This window comes from Numida meleagris, chromosome Z (assembly GCF_002078875.1).
Source record: "Numida meleagris isolate 19003 breed g44 Domestic line chromosome Z, NumMel1.0, whole genome shotgun sequence".
NCBI lineage: Eukaryota > Metazoa > Chordata > Aves > Galliformes > Numididae > Numida > Numida meleagris.
The window spans coordinates 24,124,991-24,144,038 of NC_034438.1; the positions used below are offsets into that span (position 1 = coordinate 24,124,991).

Here is a 19,048-nt window from a genome sequence, read left to right on the forward strand (position 1 = left end):
CAGATCACCAACAGATGATAAAATCTAACAGTGTAAAACTGCTCAATGCCCTGTGAAGTAGTCTGAAACTTTTGTCTGTGATAAAATCTGATTATACTGTTGCTGAACAGTGACTTTCCCCTACCAATAGGGAAAACACATTCAGTAATGTCTGTGTGCTTTTCTGTGGTGCCATCTACACCCTACCTGTAGCTCTGAGCTCACAAAATGAGGGTGAAACCATAACAGTTTCAAATATATACTTGGTGTGCATGTGCAATCATAGAGAAAAAGTGTGATTCAAACCTTGGAATTATTTTACTGTGGAGTTGTAAGAACTGTCATAAAGCTAAGCATTTGGTGTGAGAAGTTGTTGCAGCAACTGTTAGTAACAGCTGTTAAGTGTGGAAGCTAATTGAAAATGTAAGTGCTCTCGTCCTGGTGTGGGACTTCCAGTGATTTATGTGCATCAGGACCAGGAATATTTAAACGATGGGCTCATGGTGAACAAGAAAAAAGAACCAATTAATCAAGAAGGACAGTCAGAAAAAAGGCACAATAAAACACTGCAGTTCATGAAAAGACAATGGGGCCTATTTATCTAGTCTAACTTTTACAAACAAAGCAATCATTGAAATGATGCAACATTTTCTGAAGAACAGGGAGAGGATGGATCATTTACCAGTGATGTGCCTTTCATCTTCTGCATTCTGTTGCAGTGTAATAACACAGCATCCACACAATTCAAGGTCTTTCAAAATGTAACCTTATTATATTTTATTTGTTTTGGAAGTTATTGCATGAAAAATCTTTGTGTGTTGTTTGTTTATTTGTTTGTTTCCATGAGCATTTTAGTGCCGTGATTGTCTGATTTCCCATTTTGCTATTTATCTTTTATTATCTTTTTTATTTTAATTTCAAGCAAATAAAAAAGGAACAATATCATATTACTAAGAGAGAGACAGTTAGACTAAGTAGTCAGTTTATGTAATTTAATGATGTGACCAAATGCATGTGCTCACATCTTATAACTTGATCAATTGAATACATGGATCTTTCTGGACCTACTATGCACTATGTTTCAAAGGACCCAAAATCAAACACTGATCAGATACTTTCAATACAAATATTATTTGCCCTCACAAATTCAGTAGTAATGACTTCCAGTTACAATCTGTCCTATTTGTCCAAAGTGAGGAGGGGATTTTTGCCCACAAGAGGCAGTTGAAGTGTTTGTAATTTTGAAAAGGATCGAGGAAACTACAGTATATGGGTTGGACTTGATGATCTTGGAGGTTTCTTCCAAACTTGGTGTTTCCATGATTCCACGATTAAATAAACAATGAATTATACATAGGTTACCATGAAAGTAATGCCTCCCATGTATTTCTATGGAAATTACAACAGATACAAAGGAGCACAATAGCACCATGTGATACTTCATATTCTCAGCTACAAAACACTATTTTCCAACATAGTCACCACCATTAGCTATGCATTTTTACCAGCAATGAACAAAAGCTTGCATACCACACTTGTAAAAATCTGCACCAGTGAAGATGACCTGCTGTTGCCTCTGCTGAAACACACCACCCACTACTTCACTGCACTTACATCCACTTTTTGGTCTCCAGAAACATTCTGGCAGTGTCAGTGAATGTCAGTGGGTGCCATTTTTTTCCGCATGGAGGAATTCAGTGACACACCTTTACTTCATATGCACTTCCATGCTAGATGCCATTTTGTGAGACTGCCTCTCTGCTGCCATCTGCCACATGACAACAGCATGTAACAGGATACTGGTGGGAAGGTTCAACCTCTACTGCCATACCAGCATCTGCCTCTGACGTTGTGGGCTGACATCATAAAACAAGAGACATTACTTTCACTGCAGCCCTCATAATCAATTAATCTAACAGCATTATTTTCATCTTTACAGTTGTGATTTCTCCTTTTTTTTTTTTTTTTTTTTAATGGCACTACTATCTTCAAGTAACAGCTAGGATGGGGACCAAAACATTTAATGTCCCCAAACAAACAGACCTTGCACTAGAATGGAAATTAGGTAATACAGACTCAAGGAGCATGAGAGTAACTGAAAGAGGTAGAAATCTTGAAATCTTCTCACTTCAGTCAGTATCAGTCTAGAGGAGATGAGGGGAAAAAAAAAAAAAGAACAAAGAAGAAATCTTACCAGAGTTAGCACCTTATTTGTTTCTGGAAGTGAAAAAACTATTATAATGTCTGATACTGTAGGCACTCCTGGTGGCAAGTGGCCAGAATTCTCAAGCAGGTTAATTAACTTCAAGCAATTTTTCTTAATTTATAATCAAGGCCAATTGACTGTGTGAAATAAGTTTTCATTAGAAATAAGGCTGAGAAGAATCTGTTGTTTTATTGTTATAACAATGACTGACTATTACTATGGCTTCTTTGGAAAATGATGTTTATGGCATTAGATAGCGATGTTAATGGCACTAGTCTATTCACCTGTTAGTTCCTCCACCAACATTGTTAAAAACCATTGACTTACTTCAATCAAATCTGACAGGAAGAAACAGTCTCAAAGGCAACCATATTCCCCAAAACCACATGAAATGTGATGCAGTGATAGACCCCATCAGTGCAGAGAGGAAAATACAGGAGAAGTTATTGGTCACTCAACCTGCATGCTAGGACTGCACTGTGGCCACACCACTAGATCTGACACCAACACCAGTCTGACTTGAGCCCCAAGGCTTCCTGCGGTCAGCGAAGCAAGAAAGAGGCTGTTATAGTGGAGAAGATATGGAAAGCTGCAGCTCTACTCAGCACTGGGGGGACCTGAATTATTGTGTCCCAGTTCTGGGCTCCTCAGTACAAGAGAGATATGGAACTACTGGTGAGAGTAGGGCCACCAAGATGATGAAGGGAATGGAGTATCTCTTCTGTGATGAGAGGCTGAGAGTGCTGGGACTGTTCAGCCTTGAGAAGAGGAAGCTCGGGGGATGTCTGTAAATATCTGAAAGCAGGGTTCTAAGAAGATGGAGGCAGGCTTTTTTTCAGTGATGGCAAGGGCAAGAGGCAGTGAGCACAAACTGGAACACAGGAGGTTCCCTGTGAACATCAGGAACCACATCTGTGCTGTGTAGATGATGGAGCACTTGCACAGGTTGCCTAGAGGCTGTGAGGTCACCCATTCGGAGATCTTCAGAAGCTGCATGGATGGGGGCCTGGTACTCTGCTCTTTGTGGCTCCATCTGAGCAGGAGTTGCACCAGATGGACACAGAAATCCCTGTAAACCTCAACCAGCCTGTGATTCTGTGTCATTTCTCATAAATGAGGAGTAGAGAGAAAGGAAACAATAAGAATCACTTAGTGATGGCCAGAAACCCTTAGGAAACAAGGCTTTGTAACTTCTCACAAAACATCTTGTTAGTTTCTTACTGAACCTGCAGATAAACAAATTTTCTCCTTCACAGTCAAACTAAGGAGCCCAGCAGAAGGTTATATGTGAAGATCACTAATGAGCATCCTTAGTGATCAGTAAGTAGATGTTCTAAAAGCTACTTAAGTTTCTAACGCTTGCAAATATGAACACCTAAGTGACCATATCAAACTCTGTATTAGGGCACAGGAAACAGCAAACTGATAAACAAAGCGATTTGTTTTGCTTTCCTAGCTGGATTTGCACAAGCAGCTGTTCTAAATTCTACCAGTGTTCTGTCGTCCTTGTTTCTAAAGATGAAGGTTTTTTTTTTTTTTTAAGTATACACATTTAACATAATCTTATTTCATAACATTTTTTCAAAAGGAGAGTAGGAGCTGATAAATCAAGTTTACATTAAAACTATCTTGTACCCATTTTAATTAACTTAGATTTTTAAAGTATAGATACAGTTTCAGCCCACAGGATACAAAATTAATGACAATGCACTAAGAAGTATGGAGGAAGTACAGATTTATTTTTACTGTCTGTTATTTCTCCTAAGTTCTGAAGTTATCTCCTTGTTTTGTTTCTGCTTTCTTTTTCCTGCCTTTTTCTGTCCTTCACCAGTACTCTCTGGACCAACAATATTCATTTAATTGCTCTTTGAAAACAGGGATGGAGGCGACTTTGCAGGGGGCATCCAGTGCAGCCACTTGCTCCAAATCAGAATCAGTCATTGCCTCTACAATATTCACAAAATATATTTATCTTATCTTTTTTTAAAGACTTTCAGTGACTGATATTTTATTACTTCCGTAGGAGTTTTAGTCAGATATTTAACTAACAGACGATTAGAAAGTGGCTTTTGTTTTCCATACTACCTCCCCTTGACTAAAATTTCAGGTCATTACTTTTTGTCTTAAGAGCTATTTATTCCTTCTCCCTTTGCAGCTAATCATGCCTTTCTCTTCTTTTCCTTCTGCAAGATTAGAAAAGACATCATCGATGGCCCTCATGCATGACTAAATTAGTGATGGCAACCTATTTCAAGATGTTCCAACTTTGAACAAACGTAACTGTTCTTCCTATTTCCAGTTTATGTTTATCAGATGTTGACACACAACCAACCACAGTAAATCATCTCTGTAGGTACAACAGAATATTTTTTTTTCCCAGAGTTCTTTTGGGTATAGATACTGCAGTGATGCAGCAATATGAAATCAGTCAAGCATGGCTCTTTTTATTATAAATCATGTAAGTGCATCCTGTTTTTTTGATTGGATGTATGCACAGCAGTGGAGATTATCAAATTCTCCTTTGGGCACTACAGCAAAGGAAAGGTGGAAGAAGAAACTCAGTGATCCTTTGCCTAAGACAAAATGATGATTTATAACATATTAATAAGCTTTTGGGAATTTTGCTGCTGAGGAAACGGTGGGAGCAGCTGATGAAATAGGCATGAGAGAAATTGAGCTTTTTGTCTGGGGCTTAGACCCACCTCTAACGCGCATTTTGGAATTTGGAAGCGCTATATGAAATACACGAAAAGAATCAATATCTGTTAAGTAACAGCCTCTTATTTACAGCATCACCATCAGCTTTGACACTTTGAATTGTATAGATTTGAGCAGACAAATTATAACTAAGGATGTTTTACAGATATTAATCTGTGCAATCTCAATATGGCAAATAACAGCTTTTCTACAGACAGTTAATAATGAAGTTAAGACTCAAACTTTTTCATATTAATCAAGATATTTTTGTACTTGTTCATTGTCCAGTGAGGTTGTGGATGCCCCCTCCCTGGAAGCATTCAAGGCCAGGCTGGATGGGGCTTTGAGCAACCTGCTCTAGTGGGAGGCGTCCCTGCCTATAGCAGGGGGGTTGGAACTAGACAGTCTTAAAGGTCCCTTCCAACCCAAACCATTCTATGACTCTATGACTCCACAACTCTATAGTACTGAACTCATAATTAGAAAAGAATCCAAAAGATTATTTGAGACAGATTACTTTTGGAAAAAAAGAAAAAAAAAAGGTATAAAAATTGCTTAGCAAAAAATCTGGCTTCTAGTCTTTGTAAAACAGCCCACTGCTAACCTTTAAATTTCCACAAAAATAATGCTGAATAATTTATTATATTATCTAAAGCATGTATCATGTAATAGTTAAATATTGGTTAACTATTGTTTCATGGCATTCGTTTGGAATAATCATCACTACAGAAGAGCGCAACATCTTAGCTTCATTTTGAGACACTTGTCTCCCCTAAATAGGCTAGACTGAAATCTCTGCATGTCCATTCTTGCAGCTGCTGCCCTTCGTAAGGATTGAGATCTGCTAATCAGCACTGCAGGATGGATGGTCACTAAGATCCTCTGCTTTTATTGCTCCCTGGGTACTCATCATGTCCTATGAACACATGAATACTGCACAACACTGGAATATGATTTTTTATCCCAATATTGTTGCAGTCCTTTTTCAGTAAGAAACCTTTAATCCCAACAGAAAGACAGAAGAAGAGAGTTAAAATTTTTTTTTCCTTAATTGCCACTAATTTTAGCCTATTGTGTCCTCAGTTTAGTCTGCTGCAAACTGCGATTAACTCCTCCATTAACACCACCTGGTGCTGAGCATGCTCTGACTTGAACACTGAGCCTTTAGATCTCTGTCTCCCATCCACATTGCAGCTGCATCCAACTCAACTTACATCCTTTCCTGTCTTATTACAGTATTGTTCATTGTTTCATACGTAAGGGACGTTTATCACAGTTTTGAAGGTGAGTTTACCTTTTTAATCTCCAAGTGGGTGACACAAGAACAAAGCAAACATGACAAGAGGAAATACTACAGAAGCTACTCTAGAGACATCTAACAAAAAGGTGAAAATAAGATCTTAATAATAAGCCAATAAAGTTAATTTCTTCAGGCAAATTGATCTGCTTCAGCTCAACAGTCTTCTGGTACAAACAGAAACGTTATTCAGGCTGCAAAACAAGCCATTTACTCAAAACATATTTGTGGATTGTCATCACGATTGCACATAGAAATAAAGGCTACTTAGGAGCTCCTGTGCCCATGAAAAGACTTCTCAGAATCAGTACAGCCACGTGGATGGAGAGTTCAATGTGCACGTAACCTTTCCAGGCAGAGAGTGGTCCTACGTGCCCATAGAAGCCCCCGGTGGTGGAGATCCTGTAACTGCATCTGATAGTAGATGTCAGTACTTCACTGCACCTATATTTGAGTTTATTAAGCATTTTTAAAATAGAAATCATGGTTAGTCTCCTAAATATAGTGTTCCACAAATTAGCATTGAGTCTTTATTTCAAACACTTCTATGTCTCCATTTTTAAGCTCTGTGTAACTGTAAAAAAGCAATATAAAACATCCTTATAGATAATTATGCATATAATTATATATATACTTATATATTCGCTTATTATAGTGACATTTACCATATATCTGTAATAAATATTTATTTATACATATTAAGTGTTCTGCAAAAATTTGCTTTCTTAATTTAAAAAATTTCTAATGACAATAGTAGGAATACACTTTTTAGCTTCTCTTAGAGTCTGTTTGCAAATGCAATGGAAAAATCTTCTAGAAAATACTAATATTTTCCTGCTTACGCTTAGAAAGAGATGTTACATTTAGACAAGAAATCTTACGTTCTGAAATGAAATACTTGTTTCTAAGATTTCTTATTTCATTTCTTTCTCCTCCAAATTCATGTTCCATGAATGGTTCTAAAGAATGTTGTCTTTTACAAATACAAGTGGCTGGTCCTCAATGAGAGGAAGAAAGTTTCTGCTGATGGACAATGAATAGTTCAGTTGAAGATCTGTGATGTAATTTAGACAACACTCTAAATAAAATGGTCTCAGTAGTTACATCTGATTTTTGCACTGAGAGTCTTAGAAAATAGTTTCATATTTCCTTGATTTTGTATTATTTAGAAAGTAATTTTGTAGTCTTTTAGTGAGAAATCTACCCTAGCTTAATTGGAATTTGACTGATATCTGCCTCTGATCACACACGAATATCTGTTCATGTTTGGTGTCATCGTCTCCTCACTCCACTGTTAAATACCAGAAGGTGGGGGCTAGTATGTGGGGAAGTGTATCATTAGCACACCCTATATCCATAGCAAATTTCAGAAAGACAACTGCAAAGAATGTTTCAGGGGCTAAGGCCTTATAAAAGTAATTAACACTGCATCAGTAATGAATGAGGGACATCAAAGACAACTGGCTTGAGGTATTAACAGTTGTTTACTCTGCAAAATGAAAAAATCCCATTTATTTCCAATTGCGTTATTATTAGGACCTTCTGATCTCATAGCATAGCATGATCCCACTGCACTATGCTCTCTACACCAGAGAGGTGAACTTATAAACTGTGGTGAACACTGCTGCTCTAGCGCAGGTATGCTTACCAGTCTAGTTCATAGCTAACTGGTTGTAGAAATTCACACTGAGCTGCAAAATACAACCAAGAAACTAATAATAATTAATGGTGATAAAGACCCCATCCCATAACTTAGAAATCAGTTAAAAACATAATGAACATTTGATTAGCTTTATTGATCTTTAAAAAAGCAAATAAAATTGTTGTTAATTTGCAAGTGGTATAAAAAAGGAATGTGCAAGCTCATTTTATCCATGACACTGCCTTTCAGCTCCTGTGACACAGTTCTTTGTCCCTCAAGCTTGAGATTCAACTGCAGTTTACATGTAGCAGCCTTGATACCTGCATCATCCTGGTCGGACTCCCTGTCATCTCCACTTCTCCTTAGCAGTCTAACTTCTGTTACACCCCATATTCAACTTCTTGTAAGATCAATAAGATCTATAAATCATTGAGGTCTGTATCTGTTTGTTGTTGAGCAAAAAGAATCTAGGGAATATTTCTGCTGTCTATGCAGCCAGAAAACAACTGAATACCACATATATGCAAAACAAAAAACTACAGAGAATATCAAAGCAGATAGTATTAATAAATGGAAATCTTTAACTAGCACTCCTTGGTTTTTAGTTTGGAGATCTGGAACAATAAGATTCTAGGCTCTTTTTAAAAATAACACAGTGTATGGAAGGCAATATTCTGTAGAATCAACAACTTCGCAACTTTTTAAAATAAAGGGGTAAAATGGCTAAAAAAAGTAGGGTGAGTCCTTTTCATTCCTATCCTTGAACAAAGACATAAACTTAGCGTAATGAAAAGGTGATATATCGCTATCAAGATTTACACTGGAATGTAATTTCTCACTGGTAAGATTTTTCATTGTTTGAAAAATGAGTCTTTTAAAGAATACTGCGATACATATTTGATGCATTTGACAGTCTTTGAAGTAATCCACCTTGAAATATGCTAAATTTAAAGTTGCACTTGCAAAATGGTTTATAAAATGGTAATTATCCTTCCTATCAAGCCTGACTGAAGTACTGCATAAAGCCATTTATTCACAGCAGCCTGGTCTGGGATTTTGTTAATTGACTGCAATTAGAAGCATTTGTCTGCAGATGTTTCTTCTAATAGCTTCTCCATGACCTCAACTCCTCTGCAAGGAACTCTGAACAAATCTGCATCCATTTTCAAATCTTAAACAGAAGCCAACAGCAAGACTTAAAGAATCTCTGGAACTCGCTTGCCTTCCAGATGAAATTAATGTTTCAGTGTGTGGTCACTGCAGCACTATGCCAGCCTCATTCCTTTTTTAACAACGCATTGGTGCCAAGGCAACTGTTAGCTTCCCTATATTTCGTGTTTTAGAATGTCTCTCTGGTTTCAGACTTTCCTGTGCTGCTTGGACAGAAACAGATAAACTGTTACATATACAGAATTTAGATTTTATCAAGAAAAGATAGAGCTAAATCTTGAACAGCTGAAGTGGTATAGGTTCACTATTGCCTTGGAGGTAGATAATACATACCAGCTGTGAATCCAGGACTTTTTAAAGTGTCTTATATAAGAATCAGTAGGAATGAAAGGAACACAATTGTAAAACTGAGAAAAAAACATATCCAGAAGATGACTCAGTGCTGCTGGTCTGCTATTTTTCTGTCCATTTAAGAATAATTTCACTATGCTCAATGGCAGTTTATTGCTTTTCAATAGCTGCAACTTCATACCCTGCCTTTAATTTCAGTGTTCAGCTAGGAAAAATGAACTCCATTTATTCCTCAGATGAGAAGCAGAGAGCTCAGAAATTCCTATACTCTATATAAATAGGCCTTAGAAGTGGGTGAATGCTTTGCTTATAATTATGTTTTGCTTACTGGTCAGTGGATATGTGATTAACGAGAAGGACTGAAGCTGATTTGTAGAAAAAAATTCATCTTTGCGTAATTCTATCAAAACAATTCCAGGGAAACCACATAGAAGTCCTGAAAGAGGAAGCTGCTCTACAGGAGTCCTCATGAATGCATGTGATACAAACGGTGTGGAGATTAGAGACAGTATTAACCTGACCTGGAGTGTTTGCAGAAGGATGCAGCACTGTGTGAACATACCTTCCCCAGTGCCAGAGCAGTATTTGACCAGGGAGTACTTGGCAGTGACTATGAGCTCAGCACATCATGATCACAAAAATGAAGCATCCTCAACCTGATACTCAGCAGAGTAGCTCCACACTTGTTCCAGGCAGTAAAACACAGGCTTTAAACTTGACAACGTAGTGCAAAGTCTAATTTATAGTAAAGACAATTGAAAGACCTCATCCAAACTCACAAACATATTCTGCTTAAATTCTCCAAAATGGTGTGTAAACCTACGTATTTTTCTATGAGGAACAATTGCATCTGCTGTTTGCAGATTCCCCTTAGGCGATTATGACTTTGCTTAGTGTACTGCAAAGACAGTAATTTGTATGGCTAAAGCTGAAGAACACTGTCTTTTAAAAATGGTTTTTACATTCTTCTGTCTTAAGTGATTTCCTAGATACTTTTGCAGAAGTATACCACGAATAAAACAGAAACAGAACATCACGGCTTTTTGTTACTGGTATTCTTCTACTGTTGAAGAAAGAAGAAAACAATTCCCTCCAGTGCCACTGCTTTAGTACAGGGATGCATATTGTTATTCATTGATATATACTGCCCTGTAATATTTTTAAAAGCATTTCAGTGAACGTTCTTGAGTCATGAAATCTACAGTGAAATTAGCCTATTTAAACCAGTGTTTGCATTTTTCACTGAAAGGTAAGGAAAATAAAATACATAGGAAAATGAAAAAAAAAAAATTGGTACCCAGAGCAATTTACTAATTGAAAAAAAAACTTTATATATAAACACTGTGTCTTGCCAGCAAAGATTCTTCTCTGATTTCAGTAATCCAAAAGCCAAGGTTAAGGACAGAGATTCTGGCTGCACGAAGAGTCTAAAATTAATTTTAGTGCAAGGGTCTAGATATCTGATTGGTCTGCATGATTATAATTTATTTCTGGGCCCTACTGTCCGCTAAATGTTCCAGTCACTCTGGGCAAATCTCCTAATTTTTTCCTCCCCTGCACAATCCAATTTTGATAAATGTCACTGCCTGGCTTAAGAAAACTGCTCTGCATGCTAGCTAGCTCATGGAGTTGCTCTACTTGTCTTGAAGAATGCCAGCAAGAAGTGCTTACAGAGCCTGATTTTTAAAAACTACTAAGAATTCCCAACAACCCTGTAGAACTGTAAGAACTAAACTCCTCTAAAAGGCAGAATCAGGAGACTTAATAGAACCACTGCCTCCACATAATGATTAATTATGTCAAGGAAGTACAGAGTTCTTTCACAAAGTAGTTTATATTGCATGTTCACGTAATTTCAGCCACTCCAAGCTTTCTGTCAAATTTGCCCTCAGTCATCCCTACCGTATTTGAGTGCACTCTATTTGATTTCTCTTATTTCTACATCACCAAAAGGTTATACTAAGAACAAAACATTCAACACAGCTTTGCATTCACAAATACCACCGCAAACACTAAGACAATCCTAACTCTTTCTTAAGAGTGTAATTGGGATTCTATCTGTTCCAAGCAAACAAAAAAGCTAGCAGAAATTTGATGCTTAGCATTTCAAAAGATATTATCTCTGAAGCAAGTCTCCATATCAACTGTTTTCTCCAGTTTCAACAGTAACACAAGCTATGTTTCTATTTGTCCAAGTTTCCAGAAATTTAAAGAATTGGACTAAACATCGATATTTGTTAATTTTTACTTTGTAATATATTGTTATTTAGGATATGACCTGTTCACTTCCCCCAAAATAAAGATTTTTTTTTTTAACAGCAGGGTCAGTCTTTTGAGAACAGACATAAAGCATCCTGTTTAAGCTATACTTTAAAAGCTTTACTATTTTATTAGGGGAGAGAGAACTCACAAGGAGATGTTTTTCTTACCGTAATGAGGAATGATTGCCCAAGCCATTGCAGATGCATAGATACCACCAATCATCCAAAACATACAGAGCCAACTCAGGTGTTCACCTCGTTTCTCCCGAGCAAGCACTTCCGAAAAATAGGAGAAGACTGTTGGCACAGCTCCACCAATCCTAAAAGGAGATACATACCATGTATTAAGGGAGAGAGTAACAGCTAGTTATAGTGAGAGCTAGTGCACAGTTGGAGTCATTTAAAACCCAAACTACAAGCAGATTTCTAGCAAGGTGTACTTTCTTAAATTGCACGATGTACTGGAGAACTATATACTTTCACCAGTTTGGATGCAACTTTTGTCAAAGTTTTCCTTGAAATCTGTATATACACTTCAGTATGTTCAGTGATTCAAATGGATTGCCAGTGTGCTAGCCTCTGGAACAGAAACCAGCACAAAGTGCTGACTTCCACCCAAATCCTGTAATCATGGCAATCTACTGCCGAAACGGTGTGAAGAACTGCTCCATTTTACTGAAAATGTTAGTCATTTTCCCAGATATTAATAGGTATTTTTCTAAGTCTTCAATCCATTGCTCTAGGCAATCCGGAAGTGACTAAATGACAGCTATATTACAAATACATTTTATTGCATTTCTATTTAAAAAGATGTAATTTGCCAAGCTCATGCTTGCTTTCTACATAGTTTTTGTAATGGAAAAGTCTGTACATTCATACCATATTCATGGTTTTCAATACAGAAAAAAAAAACCAAAAACCATCATCTAAAGGCTAGTTGGGAAAAAAAAGACCTCAATTTAGTTTTGCAAAACTTAGTATAACTCAAATATGTATCATTTTCAGTGCCAAGTTCCAGGTAATCTTTTACTGTTTTTACCTCTTCACTACACAGAACAAGTTCTTGTAGGCTGTAATTTCCTGCTGGAGGAACTTCATACCTAAGAAGTTTGAAGAGATATTCTTACATAACAGATCTTACAAGAAGCAGCATCTTGCATTGTTCAATTTTTTAACTCAACTTTAAAGATAAATGTGTATTTATGCTGTCATTTCAATGACAGGTAAACTGGAAGCAAAACCAAGGATTTTACTACAGATTAAAACAAATATTAGAAAGGAACGCATGAATACAGAAATGGAATTTCAATCCTAATAAAAATCAGTTCCATGTCAATACTGTTTACTTTAAGACATCTTCTGGTATAGCAATGAAATACTGTATTGAGCAGTGACATCCATTAACAGAATGCTCTTCTATCACTTCCTTCTGGGTAGCTCTTGACAAAGAACTGCCACTCAACTCTTACTTTTGAAATTAATGTTTACCATTGTTGGGCCTGTTAGCTCTAACATTCTTTGCAAGTTCTTCAAAGAGGTGGGCAGTATCTCATATTATTTTCATGCATGAAAACACTAAAAGGTTTTGCCAGGGTACTGTTCTCTCACAGGCTGTGGGGGAGATTTCCCTAGGAGGTTTTCCTGGAAGTTTGGGATGAGGAATGGTGGAAGCAACATGGTGAAGAGAGGAATCATGCCTCATTTTGCTGGGTAAGCCCTGCCAACTCAGTACTGCTCTAGGGCCGATGGGCTCTCCATTTCCCAAGGTCTAAGTTGCTCACAGCAATAACTTTTTACTCTCCAGGGCTCAGTCACAGCATTGATTTGCATTCCTACAGTATTCCTTCCCCAGCATCCATCATTTTGACCAGGGTGTGGGTTCTTTTTTTGTTGTTTTTCTTTGTTTGTTTTATTTAGTTGTTTTTTAATTTCAGAAAACTTAACAGTTATACAAGGGGAAATGACAATACATGAACAAGCAACTAAACTAATTCTGCTTTTCAGCAAAAGAAGGTTCCATTTCTCATCTCAGATAAAATCATCCAAACTGAAAGCTACGCCTTCATAGTGTTATTTCTGAATGCTTTCTGTTCATGATTTTCTGTGAAATTATAAGGAGGGGGCAATCAAAAGGAGATTTAAATGACACACCACAGGAGAGTAGAATTTAGTGAAACAAATAATAAACTAAGGTACATTTGCATTTTTTGTTGTCACAAGCAAAGATAATAAATGCCTGCTAACCTGTCTTCAGAGATGTGATTTGTCACAACAGATTTTGGCAGCTGCTAGGTATGAGAGCTGGGATAAATGAAAACAACATTTAGGCAAGGCATTCAGGAGCCTCTGACTTCAGGGAGCCTTTTTTTTATTTACAAATTCACTAGCCAAAGAGGCCTGAAATGCCTCTTTGAATACACACAATATAGGCACATAGGAATAGAGATGACTAGGAAAAACAACAACAAAAACCCTTACAGAATAGTAAATGCTCAAAGCAGGATGATGTTCTTCTCCCAAGATATCTTGGGTTCTTCTCTTCCAAATCTGGAGAAGATTCAGACTCAAAGATTATTTCTGTGTATGCTGGTATTCTACAAGTTTTCACCTTGTTACTGATGATTTCCTAAGAAGTCCAGGAGTTCAAAACACATTCACTATTCTGCTTCCAATACTTGGAAGCAGCCCATCTCCTTCTTTTGTACACTCACACCTACTTTTTCCTCTTCTTAGTAGTTTTTTTACTCCCACTTGCACAAATTCAATTAAAAACATCTTTGTTGTTTTCCTTCCTGAACATCCTTTAGATCAGCAAAATACGTGAGAACAAGCAGCCAGATCAACTCATTCACCTTATGAACTGATAGATAATGCCCTATAAAACAGCAGCATGATGTAAGTCATGGATTGTTGATCATTTTACACATTTTTAAATCAAAGTGCTTCTTTGCACTACGTAGAAAAGATGTATTCCAGGTACACATATGGTACATATGTTATTAATAGCAAGAGAGTCTCTGAGATAGTCTCACATGATTATTTACAGAACTCTAAAATACTGTCAGTTCTAATAGAAACTGTTGAGTAAATAATAAATTCCTCGATTTTTTTCAACATCAGTAAAAAGAGTTAAGAAAAACTGTTGTCAAATACAAGCATATAATTAGAAAGAATTTGCTTGCAGTACTTGAGCAGCTAGATATGTCAGATAAGCTGCCAACATTGACAAGCACAAAATCATTTCTGCATCCACAGAGGCATTACTAGCAGAGATAGAGATGTGATCATCCCACAAGTCACAACTGGTGTTCTGGTCCTCAGGATTCAAAAAGACATGGACAGGCTGGAGAGTGGCCAGAGGAGGGCTACAAAGATGATCAAAGACCTGGAGAATCAGCTCTGTGAGGAAAGGCTGAAGCAGTTAAGTCATTGCACTCTGGAGAAAAACAGGTTCAGGCATGACCTCATCACAGTATTTCCACTACTGAAGGGTGGCTAATAAAAGAAAGGAGACTCTCCCTTCACAAGGATCCACATGGAGAAGACAAGGGGCAGTGAGTACCAGCTGCACTGGGAAGGGTTTAATCATGATGTAAAAAAGACATTTTTTACAGTGAAACAAATGGTGCGATTTCCCTACTGGTGTGATAGAATTCCTTTCACCAGAGACTTTCAAAATGTGGTTGGACAGGGTGCTAGATCGTATCACCTAGTCTCCCTTTTCCAGTGAAAGGCTGATGGCCTTTCAAAGTCTCTTCCAACCTGGGTTGTTCTATGAGTTTATGAAGTTTTGGTCTTTTGCAGATCTGATTCTCCCTCTTTTTCATTCCTCTTTTCAAATTTTTACTTTCTCTTTAGGCTTATTTGTTGTATATGCTCTCTACCTTGTTTATGTGTTTCAGTCTTCCAGTCTTTCTCTCCCTTTTGCATAAATTTCCCATCAGAATCTTGTCTTCTCCTCACATGACAAACCACTTTTCTCCCCACTGGGGTAGGTTTACATCAGTCACCCTTTACCCACATCTGAAGAAGAAACGCCCGGGACCAAAGCTATTTGGAAAGCTCAGACCTTGCCAGCTGCTTTCTTGGCTTGCCTGAGAAGCATATCAGCCCTTTTGGCACACACTATCAACTTTGAAGCCAGTCACCTGCTGAGCTATTCATTAGCTCTCAGTGTACAACTTCTGATAGCCACGGGTGGGAGGCACCTGGAGGTTACAGAGAAATTTGAGGCAACTGAGGTAACTGAGGGTAGAAGACGTGAAAAAGAAATAGAGCAAATGAGTATGAAGATATAAAAAATAACTAAAGATAATAATGAATGCGGATGGCACACAATTATAAAGGCAGCCTGTTGATTGAGCTCTGAGGTTCTTGAAGGCAACAGCTTGTGTAGTTGTGCTGTGCAACTGCGCTGTGTCCACATGGACATAAATCTGCTGGAAAATTTTGGAAGATCTTAAGTATATAGACCTGTCCTTCCTGTCTTGGTAATTCAGAAAATGGGGATATAAAAAGGTGTAAGAGTTTCATGCCACTACACATAATGTACAAAAATGGTGATAAATAACCATTTGGTTGGATTTACATGGCCAGTCACCTCCAACCTGCTAGTTAAAATAAACTTCATCCACAGTTTTGGATTTCTGGTAACTGTTGTCCCCCACAAAGGTGCAAAGGACTTGATCAAGATCTGTTCTAAATAATGAGTTTAATATTATTACATTGACACCAGTGCTTTATGTTAGATTCTGGTAATGTGGAAAGAGTAGCCTTGCAGAGATAATTTCTGAGGAATAGCTGGAAAAGATGTGTGAAATGGTGTCTAACATCTTTTGGAAAATAAATACTCACTACATGATAGTTCAGACTGAGAAAGACTCTCATTCACAGGCAGTGATGGGTTTTCATTTGCATAAGTTGATGACATTTAAGCCACGTTTCCTAATATTTCTGTGGATCTTCAGGAGAGATTTAGTGGAACTTTTGGTTTTGGCAAGTTGAAAGAAATCTCTATAGTCTGGACATAATGTTTAGTCTGTAAATTAAGACACATTTGTTTAACTTTTCATATTTCCTTCATGAAAAAAAATCAATTTAGAGTTCTCTGAATAATTTCTAAACTGTAGCTAGTCTCAGAATATATATTTACTTCAGTTACCTTTATACTGCATGAAGACTTTGATTACTTTTAGAGGCAATACTTGGGCTGGATAAGCATAATACTTTTTCCCAGAGTGCATCATCTCTGTTTACTTCAAGACAACCCTAGCATAGGCTATGAAAAAATAATAGTGCACTTTTAAGAACTTTATTTTGAACAGAGGTGTTGCATTTAGAAAAACTGCATCTAAAATTATCCAAAATTATCAAAAAGAGTAAGCTAGTAACTAGATGGAAATAATCCAACTTTCTGTAACAGAGGTTAGAAAAAATTCTCTAACTGAGATTAATGTTTCACAGTGGCAGAGTTGAATAGGCAACAACTCCTCCTCCATTCAAGTTAGCAGTGATATTATACGTCATGTTCTGCTACTGGAGAAACCTTTCTTTGAGTAGGAAACCATGTCTAAAGCACTCCTAGAGCTTTATCTGGCTTTGGGATTCAATTTCCTTTTGAGTATGGATTTTTGATTAATCAGTGGAGGGATCACAGTTATTATATTATTTTTCATAAAAGGAAATGATTTTGCAGACTATTCAGCGTTTCTTTATTCTTTTCATTAGCTTAAGTCCACCTTTCAGACTTTCATATCCCTCAATGCCATCTACCCAGCAAGTATCTTAGTATTATTTATACTGCTCTTACTCCACACCATTTGGTTTTTGGCAGTGCAAAATTTTCACTATTTTTATGTTTTTCAGATGCAAAAACATGATCAGAAGGGTTGTTTTTTTTCCTCAGCAGTTCTAGAAATATGTTTTGAGTGGAAGAGAATCTGAAGAAAACAGTTTCACTGTATTTTCCATAAATAAAATCTTCTATCAGATACTGTTGTTATTGTTAATAATATTCATATATTTCCATATTTTCTAGAAGATGGAAGAACAGTTTAAACTCAATATACCCAATAAATTTTATATCTCTTGAATACTTAATATTTCATTGGCTTTTAATTACCAGAAATTTCCCAGATAGCTCTCTGACCCTTCAGAAAGTTTTTTTTTTCCAGTCTGTGAAGCAATATTCTTTGGCCACTAAAGCATAACATTCCATTCTTTGCTTAAAGTTATCCATATTTCATATTTGGGTTATTTAATACATGGCTGGAACAAAGCCCCTTCCACTGAGAACAGTGATACATATTTAATGCCTTTAAATAGGAAAGGGAAACTGTAATCTACATTCCGAAGGCAGGACCTTTGGAAATGAGGTTATTAAGAGAAGTTAAGTTGAATTTATATTCCTGTTCAACTGACAAAGCTGTCTTTCCATGCAAGCAAAATGTGGGCTGTAGTGAAGAATGCAATAAATTCTCAAGATTTAATTCAGATACTATAAGTAAATCTCATATTGTGCTACAAGAAGATATGGCATAAAAGCTGGCACTAATATCTATAAGTTCTTTGGTGAGTGATATTGAAAAGATATTGTCTTCTTATGCAGTGGTTGATGCCAACTGCCTGGAAACACAGAATTGCAAGATGTGTGTTCTAACAGTGAGTATATTCATGCCCTGCTGTCTGTAAGTAGAAAGATTTTACTTTGTTGTCTCTGCAGCAGGAACATTCTAGCTTCTGCGATGTTTCTTGGTGCTCCATGTGATGTGTCTGCTGCTATTACAGCTCCTCTCAGTGTAAGATCATATCCAAAGGGGAATTTAAAAAAAAAAAAAAAAGAGGGAAACATAATGAGATTCAACAAAGCAAAGTGAAAGGTTTTGCACTTGGTTTGGAGTAATCCCAGATACGTATACAAACTGGGAGAATAACTTGAGAGTAGCCTTGCTGAGAAGGACTTAGGGTTCTTGGTAGATGAAAAACTTAACATGAGCAAGCAGTGTGCGCTTGTAGCCTGGGAGGCCAATGGTATCCTGGGCTGCATCAGAAGAGGGGTGGCCAGCAGGGAGAGGGAGGTGACTGTCTTCCTCTATTCTGTCCTCGTGAGACCCCATGTGGAGTACTGTGTTCAAGTCTGGAGCCCTCAAAGCAGGAAGGATGTGGAGCTTTTGGAGAAGGTCCAGAGGTGGGCCATGAGGATGATGCAAGGGCTGGAGCACCTCTCCTATGAAGACAGGCTGAAGGAACTGTGCTTGTTCAGCCCAGAAAAGAGAACACTGCAGGGAGACCTCATTGTGGCCTACCAGTATTTAAAGGGATTTTATAAACATGAGGGAAATCAACTTTTTACAAGGGTAGATAATGACAGAACAAGGGGGAATGGTTTTAAGCTGCAGGAAGGGAGATTCAGATTAAATGTCAGAGGGAAGTTTTTCCCTGAGCGG

General features: G+C 37.3%; 1 protein-coding gene across 1 annotated transcript in view; it reads right to left on the reverse strand.

Moving 5' to 3' along the window:
• SV2C (synaptic vesicle glycoprotein 2C) overlaps positions 1-19,048 on the reverse strand; it is a 100,465-nt gene that overhangs the window by 32,454 nt on the left and 48,963 nt on the right. The window contains exon 4 of the mRNA XM_021381448.1: positions 11,772-11,923. Within this exon, the coding sequence (XP_021237123.1) occupies positions 11,772-11,923 (152 nt within the window). The remainder of the gene's footprint in view (positions 1-11,771; positions 11,924-19,048) is intronic.